General features: G+C 44.8%; 1 protein-coding gene across 3 annotated transcripts; it reads left to right on the plus strand.

Annotated features, from left to right (window-relative positions):
- The first annotated feature begins 4,785 nt into the window (after nucleotides 1–4,785).
- LOC307040634 (uncharacterized protein) lies at nucleotides 4,786–11,138 on the plus strand. Of its 3 annotated transcripts, none has more exons than XM_079683674.1 (2): nucleotides 4,786–5,074; nucleotides 7,157–11,138. In XM_079683674.1, exon 2 carries the CDS (start codon nucleotides 8,529–8,531, stop codon nucleotides 11,130–11,132), a length of 2,604 nt encoding a protein of 867 aa, XP_079539800.1. In that variant the 5' UTR covers nucleotides 4,786–5,074; nucleotides 7,157–8,528; the 3' UTR covers nucleotides 11,133–11,138. The 3 variants fall into 3 exon arrangements, with proteins under 3 accessions (XP_079539800.1, XP_079539798.1, XP_079539799.1); XM_079683672.1 differs by having other exon boundaries at nucleotides 4,788–5,074; nucleotides 5,611–11,138; XM_079683673.1 differs by having other exon boundaries at nucleotides 4,788–5,074; nucleotides 5,670–11,138.
- Nucleotides 11,139–11,421: the final 283 nt, after the last annotated feature.

Raw genomic sequence — 11,421 nt, forward strand, 5'->3', positions numbered from 1 at the left:
AATCAAGGACTACAAAGGTGAGGAGCGTGGACAGCTCAAGTTTGGAGAGGACAAAGTGAAGGTTATTCCAGAACTACCTGACTCCTTCATAAATATACGCCCTGCCTTCTTCACCAAGAAATACCCTGTTCCTCCAAAGAGTAATATTACAGAGAATATAGTAAATGGGCCAGATAATAGTCTTCACATGTCACAACTCGCAATAGAGTACGAGTGGCTAGAAAAGGTTACTGTGACTGATGGCCCGGTGGATGTGACTTGGTCAGCCCACAACGCTTCAAAAAAGAAACACCCAACATTTGAGGTAAGCATCACATCACTTTTACCTCTGCTCCGAGATCAAGCCCACTCTATTGCTACTGTCAGACATGTGATGGACAAAATCAAGGACATTGTGGCATTTTTTAACCCAGGCCAGGTACCTGTAATTGCTGCTGACCAGCCAATTTATGCAGTAGCCAAACAGGTGCAGTGGCACTGGCCTGAAAACTATGGTGAGGACAAGTTTGTCATAATGTTTGGAGGCCTACATATTGAAATGGCTGCACTGAGGTCAGTTGGGACCCTACTCCAGGACAGTGGTTGGACAGGAGCTCTAGTTGAAGCTGGCATTGCATCTGCCGGTACAGCAGAATCGTTTTTAACAGCTTCAAGCATCACTAGGACATGACAGATGCACCAGATAACAGCATGCAGTTTGTTCAAGCTAATGAAGGTGGCCTATGCTGACTACTCCTGTGAGGCAACTGAAAATGCTGGGGAAGTTCTCTGTATTGAAGCTTGGTGTGAGAGCTGCAAACTAAAAAGCCCCCAGTTTCTCTTCTGGAATACAGTGCTGTCAATGGAACTGGTGATTTTCATGTTGATTCGATCATTCAGGGAAGCCAACTTCAGCTTATACTGTCATTCACTTGCTGAGCTCTTACCCTACTTTTTTGCAAACAACAACACAAACTGCACGTTGGCTTCCTATCCACCTCAGAGACATGATGACCTTAAAAAAAAAGCACCCTCACACTGGCCCAGGAATTTGAGAGTGGAACATTTGTTGTGCACAAATCAAGCCAAGAGTTCTCAGCAATGGCCATCGACCAAGCCCACTAACAGGCCAACGCTGTTGTCAAGGCAGATGGGGGAGCAATCGGCCTAACTGAAGATCCATCAGCACTCAGGAGGTGGATGATAGCTGGGCCTGAAATCAGCCATTTGGTCGCACAGTATGAAGCAGCCTCTGAAGTCAAAGAGGTTACAGAGCACACCAGCCACCATGAGCAGACAGAACGAGCTCAAATGGTATTCCTTGAGAAATTTGATAAGCTCTCACAAGTCATGACAGATATGGGCAATCCTTTCCAAGAGGAGAGTCGTGACCTGCTGTCACTAGACACAAAGGATATTGCTCACACCAGTGCAGTAGACTTCATGAGAACTCACTATGAAAGGGGCAAAGCTCAGTTCCAGGAATTCATGGCAGGAATCGACGTAGAAGATTCAACCTTCTACAAACAAATCAAGAAGAACCGTATGGATTTTTTTGGTCAAAAACCAGCCTCTATAATTTTTTCCAAACAGAAGGTATTGCAGGAGGAATGTCAACTATTCTCCAAACTGTTCATTTCATGCCAAAGTAGAGAATGTGACCTGAAGGAGTTCTTTGGTCATGAGAACCACCCATTCCCTGCTGCTCTGAGTGATGGGGGAAAGATTCACAGCTGCCAGAAATCCCAGCTTGCTGGCATTCTCGAGTCGCCTGTTGCAATCCCTGACACTGGGCCTGAGGCAGATATCATCATTATTGATGGTTCAGCACTGGTATACCGTCTTCCACCACGAGGCTCCAAGAGCTTTGAAGACTATGCAGCACGGGATTTCCTTCCCATGATCGAGGCATGCTCTACCAAGTACAAGAGGACTGACATTGTGTTTGATGTCTACCTGCCCATGAGCCTAAAGGTTGAAACCAGGTCAAGGCGAGGACGTGCAGTCAGACGTAGGGTGACCAAAAAGGGCAAAATTCCATCAAACTGGCAGAGCTTTCTCAGAGACGATGACAACAAAACTGAACTCTTCCACTACCTTGTTGACAAAATTGCACAGATGTCAGCGCAAAATGTGGTCATTGTGACCAAAGAAGAAAAGGCTCTAAGTACCCAAACCATGAGCCTAGACGAGTTGGCTCCCTGTAGTTACGAAGAAGCTGACACAATAATCTTTGTGCATGCCAAGCAAGCAGCAAAAGACGGCAGAAAAAACATAATTATAAAAGCCAACGATACAGATATTCTTGTGATTGCAGTCAGCATTCTTCCAACCCCTTCAGGAAATTGGTCTGCAACAGTTGTGGATTGCCTTTGGCCAAGGACGGAACCTTAAGTGGATCCCTGTGCATGACCTTTGTCTTTCTATTGGAATGGAAAAGAGCAAAGGGATTCTCTTCTTTCATGCCTTTACTGGCTGTGATGTTGTTTCAGCTTTCCGCGGTAAAGGCAAGAAGACAGCTTGGCAGACATGGGACGTTTTTGACGAGGCATCTGATCTCTTCAGTAAACTCAGCCAGTATCCACCGACAGTGGTTTACGATGACGAACTGAAGATCTTAGAAAAATGTGTGGTCATGATGTATGACAGGTCCAGTGTTGCTGAGGGTGTTAATGATGCCAGATTTGACATGTTTGCAAGGAAACAGAGGGCCTACAAGGCCATTCCTCCTTCCCAAGTGGCTCTACTGCAGCATTTTAAACGTGCAGCCTACCAGGCAGGTATATGGAGTCAGTCAACAGTGCTTCAACCTGAAATACAAAGTCCTGCAGAGTGGGGATGGACCAAAGAAGAAGATCATTGGCAGATATTCTGGACCAAGTTTCCGCCTATTGCTGAGAGCTGTCAGCAGCTGACCAAGTGTGGATGCAAGTCGGAATGCAGTGGACGATGCAAATGTTACCGATTTGGTCTTCCCTGTACAGCATTATGCAGCTGCAGGTGTCAGGAGTAAATACATACACAATCATACTGTGGCAATGTTATATCTATTAAACATGGAAATACGTTTCCTGTTGGTGTTTGAAAATCGTAGTTTTACATGTTTTTTGCAATTATCCATTTTTTTAATTGTTATTTTTTAAATGTTGCATTTTAAAATTACACAAAACAGGTCTAAACAAGTTCAAACCTATGCATTTGACTTTCCCATAGTCAAAAACATATAATTCAATACCAAAATCACCCAAATTGACTCAGTGGTTGAAATTATGTGGTAAAATACTGTTTCCTCGGCTGGAAAGGGCGGCCATCTTGGAAGATGGTCGCCATTTTGAAAATTGAAGTGGCTAACGGGCTTTTTTTAATTAAATGGCCCTGGAGGGATAAACATTGACATTTTGGTGCTTGTAACCACTTGTGAAAGATTGTTACAGCTATCTGCAGCACTATATCCTCTGCTGCTGAGGTGTTTCAAAATGCCATATGCCAAACACTGCACGGTCTGAAAGGTGTGAAGAATCTCAGCGATTAAATCATTGTTCATGGTGCCACTCAGGCTGAGCATGACAACAACTTCAGAGCCCTGTTCCAGAGACTGAAAGATAGTGGTCTCACACTTAAACGTGAGAAATGCGAATTCAACAAATCCAGGCTTGAGTTTTTCGGCTTCATCTTCTCAGCGCAAGGTGTTTCAGCTGATCCCAAAAAGGTTGTGGCCGTCCATCATGCCACAGATCCTGAAAATCAGAGTGAGGTCAGCAGTCTGCTGGGCATGGCCAGTTAGTGTGTTAATTATCACTATGTGTTACATCAATATGTGTGAATTATGTGTTTTGTGAAATGCTGTAGTGTTTTGTGAAATGCTGTAGTGTTTTCGGGAAATGCTGTGGCGTTTTGAGAAATGCTGCGGCGTTTTGTGAAATGCTGTAGTGTTTTCTGAAATGCTGTGGCGTTTTGTGAAATGCTGCGGCGTTTTGTGAAATGCTGTTGTGTTTTCTGAAATGCTGTGGCGTTTTGTGAAATGCTGCGGCGTTTTCTGAAATGCTGTGGCGTTTTGTGAAATGCTGCGGCGTTTTCCGAAATGCTGTTGTGTTTTGTGAAATGCTGTAGCGTTTTGTGAAATGCTGTAGTGTTTTCTGAAATGCTGTGGTGTCTTGCACTTCAGGGCCACCGTAGAAGACAGTCTAACCAGCGACACAGTCATGTCATACTTGTACCCTGGCAGACAGACAGAACTTATAGTGGATGCTAGCCCTGTGGGACTGGGTGCTATCCTCTGCCAGCATGATGAAAAAGGGGTGAAGCACATACTAGCAAGTAGGTCTCTAAGTGATGTAGCGAGGAGATACTCCCAGACTGAAAAAGAAGCACTGGCTATTGTGTGGAGCTGTGAACATTTCCACCTGTACATATATCATCCTTTCAAACTAGTGACAGATCATAAAGCACTGGAAATCATATGGACCAATCCCATGTCGAAACCACCTGCGAGAATTGAAAGATGGGGACTCAGGCTTGAGCCATATGAGGTCAAGGTGGAATACAGAAAGGGAGCTGACAATCCAGCTGACTACATGTCTCGACACCCTCTACCGTCAAAGACAAGTGACAGCACACGAGCAGCAAAAGTCGCAGAAGAGTATGCAAGCTTCATTGCAACTCATGCAACACCCAAAGCTATGATACTCACAGAGATCAAAGCAGAAACAATTAAAGACCCGATCCTTCAAGAGGTAATCTCTCATGTAACTCACAACACATGGCATAAGACTGATGAATCACAACACGCTGCCATATTAAAACAGTTTAGACGAGTAAGCAGCGAGCTGACAACGTCACATGCATCAGACATAGTACTACGGGGGGCACTAGAATAGTGATTCCCACAGCCCTACATGTTGTAAATTCCCCTTGTTTTCTTTGGTCTGCGTTGTATCGTTTGTGTTTTTTGGTCAGGCACATTTGGGGACAGCTAAGTAGCGCAGCTACGGGTCCTCGAGCTGTTTACCCATGTGCGTTTGATGACAGGACATTATTGCGGTCGCATCGTCACCTACATAATTACTGTCAAAGAGAGAATGCGCTCGTGAAGAATGTGAGCATATATGCAGATCTTTAGTGTTGGTAATGTTATGAGATTGTATGCATAGTGTCCTGCTGAGTCAGTGTGTTAATTAGTCTATTGATGTCCCGCTTTTATCTGTTATGCTGTTCAGAAATGGAGCTAATGCTACCGCTAGCTAGTTAGCTAAGTTAAGCTATTCAGTGATAGTGTGTGGATGAGATGCTAACTTAGCCTTGATTAGCCATGTGTGTGTTTGCAACGTGTCTCATGTAATGTGTTTTAGCCTCAATTAGAATTGCTGTTGCTTATTATTAATAACCAGAGTATGGTTAGTAATTGTAATGTGAACCTTATTTCTCAGTGATGCAAATTAGTCGCTTTTCGGCGCCTCCCGCTTTTTTAACGCTGATTTGGGTGACTTGTGTCCGTCAGGGGGGAGTCCGTCAGTCAGTCCGTTAGTCGGACGGACTGACTGACGGACAACTTCTCACTTCAAAAAAGAAGAAGAAATCTAGATTGCAAAATAATTAAACAAGCGAATGCCTGTTTTTCCTGGCCAAGGACAGGTTCCTTGCACTAAACACGAGCGTAACGTGTCTTCATGTGGTTATGTCTCGTCTGAAAGGAGTGCTGACGGAGAGCACCGGAACGCCGCTCCAGCTCTTCAAATATTGCAGTACCCATAAGGAGCCGTACACGTCACATGCCACAGTGTTTGCGTGGCTGTGTCTTGAAGTATTATTTGAGTTATTTGAAGTATTAACGTAACGTGTTATGGCAGGAAAATTCAATCTGGTATATTCATTTTAATGTCACCTTATATAGAATATGTGTTAAACTTGTGATTTCTGCATTGAGTGACTTCTGCCTAGCAGATACCAAGAAGAGGCCCCTAGGGTCTCTCTGTTAATTATCAATAGTGCTTGCAATTAACAGGGGAAGTCCCAGATACATTTTCAGATAATGTAGTTAAAGTCTTGTAGAATTAATGTTTATCTCCTACACATCCTGCAGGCCTGGAGACTTGGGTCACCCAGCAGTAACCAAGATAAACGTCCTTTTGAGCTTATCAATAAAATGTATTCATTCCTAGCAAGCTGACTTTGGGGTGAAGGGAAGTTCAGGGAAGCCATTAAGCCACAAGAACAATTAAACTTCTGTTAATCAACCAAAACTCATGACTTTCAGGGGACAGGACATTCGGACCTATAACAAGGGTCACTTCATAGAGAATATGGGTGTGTATTTCTTACTGTGATCAGATGTCCTGTATAATCATTTATCAACTATTCCTGTATTAGTGTTTTATTTGATTCCTCTGCTTTTATTCTTTCATATGTGGGTACTGGAGGGCTACAAACAGAGTGGAGAAATTAGCTTAAACATGTTTTATTACTCTATGGGAAATGGAAGCAGCATGTCAAATGATCAGGGAAATCTACTTGTTTTAAATAGATGTGTGTGGTTGATTACTTTGTATTAATAATAGCAGTATGTGTAAAGGAAGCTGGAAATATGCAATGTGAAACCTTTTATTTGAAATAAAGATTCTGCAGGGAATATTCTTAAAGAACAATAGCTCTAGTGTCTGGAAGAGCTGCAGGCTAAATGAGTGTGCGGTACTTTTTACTGCTTGAGATCAGAGCTGATGTTTTCCTCTTGTTATTATTGTTTGAGGTTAAGGTAACTCACATGTGTTATTTGTATAATCCAACTATAAAAAACTATATCTTAAAACTATCTTTATAAAATGCCAAAAGTATGTGAAACTTGCAAGGAGGGGTTTGTTATCTCGAATGTAAGGGTCGCCTCTGGCTCGCGCTGATTGGCTGTCTTTTCTAAGTGGAGGACCCCTCGGGGGGGGGGGGGCAGCCACATAGCTCCTCCTGGGGTTTTGGATATAAGCCGATGTTTTCTTTAGACCAGCCTCTTCTTTTCTTCAAACTGACCAGATCCGTGAGATTGGAGGAAGAGCAGGAAGTACTTCCTTTGTATTTGTCTTTTTATTTGTATCTGTATTTTGTACTGTTGCTGTTTATCATTAAAGCAAGATTATTGTGTAGCTTGTATTCTGGTGTTTCTTAATCCCTTCCTTTTCACGAATTTACCCAGCTTATCAAACGACACGCGGAGACGAGGTTGGTTTTCAACATCCTCCAAATCTCCAACAAGTGGTGACCCGACGTTTCTGAGTGGGGTGTTTTCGGGGAAGGGACCACCAGCAGCAAGCGGACGGAATAGTCCAGGGCTAAACATCTCGGCTTCTTCTGACAACTAACAACAGAGCTCTGACAATAACAGGTAAACAGATGCCAGTTTAATTCGAAATCTGTGATTTGACTATATTCCAAATTTTAGGGTTGTCAGACGAAGTTTACAGTGTTTTTATGGTAACAGTACAGATACATATTTTAGATAGGTAGGAAAGTTATATAACATAAAAGTGAATCAACGAGGTATGTAAGACGAAGGTGAAAGGCCCCGTACTTTTTTCAGAAAGGAGACGGCTGAAGACTCGTTGGGGGACGTCCAGTGACCGTTTTCAGACGGCATCCAGGAGACGAATCTGAATAACAATTCTTAGGTTCATAGGAATCGAAGTTGAGTTATAAGTAAAATCCAAAGGAGAGTAACGCAACCTTCAAAAAGCAATTTTGAAGTGACCGGACCTCATTAATCCTTTGTTCTGTGGGGTTGAATCTATAAGGCCAAACGTCACGATAAAGAGTTCTGCGAAGCCTGGGGACTCCTCCATGTCAGCGTCACATCGTTGAAAGACGGTGTTGAAGCGCGCTGAGAGGCTTGCTAGACTTGTTGAAATAAACATCGGACAATAAAGGCTGAATAGACTGTACGGGGAATTTTTCTGTGAATATTTACTGGTCAGATAAAGAGGCAAAGTTTGAGCCTGCTGCTTCCAAAATCATTTCTCCCCTCAGTGAGGTGGAGCTCATTCCTGGTCGGGTGCCGCCATCTGGTGGCAAACAGGGTGTGGCACAGAAAGGACAGACTAGCGGTTCGAGTATTGCTTAATAGTATAGTTTGTTGGCTCCATCTGCTGGACGTATTTTGTAGTATCTCTTGCAATATTGCGTTACACCTGGAAGACGCTTTAATCCAAAGCAACTCACAATAACTGCGTTTCACCAGGAACATACAATCAAAGAAGACAGGATCATTAAACTAATCAGGTTTTATAAGTGCCAAAACATTTCGAGTGCTACTCAACTGGCTTTCAATAAGCCAGTCCGCTGCTCCTATATAACTGCTTTACTGGTACTTTTCTGTTACTGCATTTATCACTCAAGGGGGAGTTCAAATACATGTGTTTATACACTCAAACTATTTACACGTCTAGACAAAGCCAGGGCAGTTAAATAAATACAATTACTACATTAGGAGTGACGACGAGCATTGTCCTGTATATCACAAATTACTAGTGAACACATATTAACCAAGTCAGATAAATACACGCGAAGTCAATATGGAAGGGCAGTTCAAAAAAAGTGATTTAGACGTCCCAATTCCCGGAAGTTTCCAAGAACAATGGGGACAGATTGAGGGATTGATTTTAAGTGGAACAAAACAGGGAGACAAGAAGAAGGCTTGTGCCGACCTTAGGTTCCTCCATGATAAAATGATAAAAGAAGATAGAGTGGGAGGGGATGACACTCTAGGTAATTTAGGCTCAGCTCTGAATCAGTATGAGCGACAGCTGGTAAAGAAACTGGGTAACCTAAACGAGCAGAAGCCCGGATTTTTTGCCCGTCAGAAACTAAAGGAAGAGAAAGAGGCGGTTGATAAATTAAGGAGGATTTGCCACAACGCAGCAATTGTCGGGAAGGGGATGATTGTGGTTCGCCCCCCAGTCAACAATCCCCCAGTCATGGTAGCAGCCCAAACACAGGGGGGGGAGTTTCAACGCTCTAGTGACGTTGGCACTCTCCTGTTCCCCCAGGACAGTAGGGACGCATGCGTGCTGACACCACCACCCACAGATGACGACATACATCAATATGTTGCAGAACGTATCGCATTTTATAGGGATATGACTCAAAAGGACACCTCGGCCTCAGACAGGAGGAGACGAAATCTCAGCAGTGCTGTAAATAACGGGTGCACTGCAAGAACGGCTAGTTCAGGAGAGGGGTCTCAGACAGGAAATGTAGGGGATCAGGAGGTCTCAATTCAATCCCCCCTGATTTATCCGGATTTATCCAGTGTATCTACACAACCGCCTCCTTACTCTTCCCCTGTCCCGAACGCACCCCCCAGGGATAGTCTACAAATGACACTGACAAAAGTGGGCTCTGGGTCAGCCCAAGAACAAGCAGGTGTAAGGGGGGGTAACTTTAAAATAGTGGGTAATGTTTCGCTAACTCCTTTAAGGAAGACCTCCATTAAAAGGGGCGAGAGCAGCCCCACACCGGAAGAATTGATCGCCATTGTAGAAAAATATGAGGAGAGGGAAAGAGCTTATGGTGGTGCGGACCATCAGGATAGGGAGGGGGTCTATTGTCAGGAAGCGGAAGAATCATTGAGAAGAGAGAAGGAAGAAATAGAACAAGTACATCAGGACAGCATGAATAAAGAGCAGGGGGGCGGTAGCCAACAACAAGCAGGTGGGGAAGGGTACAGTGGAGGTTCTTCCGAGGGCGAGGGCAGTTTGAGGGACCTGCCGTTCCAAGAACGGCAGGCACAAACAGGCCATTACTACACCAGCAAGGGAGGGGCATCGGGGGATGAGAGTGGTGAGCGTTCCTCTGGAGCAAAACAGGGAGATGTCAACGGCAGGGTGTGCAAGAGCAAGGTTAAGTACATAAGTATGACAGGAACGATCTCTGAACTGACTGCTACACAGGTCCTTGCACTTCCCCGTATGACTTTGAGATCCCAACACACCTCAGAGGACAACACACCTCTTCCCTTTATGGTTCCAGTATTACAGGCTCCTTTGGTGGCGCTCCCCAATGGGAATACCGCTTACCACCCTTTCTCACTAGGAGATGTGCATGCACTGGTTGACAAAATGCCGCTACCTACTGAGGGAGGGAGACATTGGATGAGAAAGTTTGCTGATATGTCAGTAGGACAAACAATCTGCCTTGGTGATTTCAGGAGGATATTAGCACAACAGACTTCCAGCCATGACGTAAAGAGAGTTGAGGAAAGATCAGGAACAGTAACAATGAACGATAACCAGCCTATCTCTTCCAACAACATACACAGCTTGCTGAGCTTGGCAATGAGAGCACATTTCCCACAGACGGGAGGAGGTTACGGCTCACTGTCTTTCACGTTCACACCTGGGGAGGCCGCAGCAACCATGTTGCTCAGGTCACGCCAACAATACATAGTAGCTACTGACTGTAGTCCAGAAAATAGTGACCAACATATGCAGATGTTCCGTAAAGCAATATTGGCAGCAGTACCTGCCGAGATTAAAGCTCTTATGGAGGACAACCCAGAAGTTGATCTACTAAACACGCAGACATGGGAGCGTCATCTGGGCCATCATGTAGGAAAATTTAACAAACAACTTACAAAGAATAAAACTGAGGAAGAAGAGTTAAGAGTGCAACTACTCCGTGCTCAGCTAGAAATAGCCCGTAAAACAGTTCAAAATGAGAAGAAAAGTGCCAAACAGCTGATTGTTCATCCTGTGGGGCCGGCAGAGCAGGCACCGGGTCCGCAAAACCCAAATGGGGGTTTTCCCAACCAAGGTCCATTCTATAACCAGCCCCAATACGGCTACAATAATGGTTTTCAGCAATGGAGGGGCGGGTTCAGAGGCACGGCTAAAGGTTTGGGAAGGGGTGGAACAGCTCCTGGAGTGATCCAATATCAGCAGAACGGGTGCTACATCTGTGGACAGGCCACCCACTGGTACAGGCGATGCCCACAGAGAGGGCGGGGACAGAGGGGGCAGGGACAAGGGAACAGAGCAGACATGCAGTATGTCCAGAAACCCCATGAGGCAGCCCCACAGGCCCAACACCAAGACCAGGGTCACGTTGCACCAAATATGATGGCTGCTCCCTATGGCCAGTTTGTCCAGTACGAACAAGACTGTTACCCACCACAATGAGGTCGCCCAGGGAACCCTGAATGTACGGGCCTGGCGGACCCTTACATGGACATGACTGTAGAACACGCGAAATTACCGTTCCTTGTTGATTCAGGAGCTCGATATTCAACTATCAACTCCCCCGTTTTTAACACATCCAAGTCCAGTAATACGGTCTCAGTCATAGGGTTTTCGGGAGGAATAGAGCAGGTGCCGCTCACTACGCCATTACCCACCAGAATAGCGGGCCAGCTATTTCTTCATCAGTACATTTTGGCACCCCAAAGTCCGGCTAACCTCATGGGGCGGG

Source organism: Notothenia rossii, assembly GCF_949606895.1.
Source record: "Notothenia rossii genome assembly, chromosome: 5".
Lineage (NCBI taxonomy): Eukaryota > Metazoa > Chordata > Actinopteri > Perciformes > Nototheniidae > Notothenia > Notothenia rossii.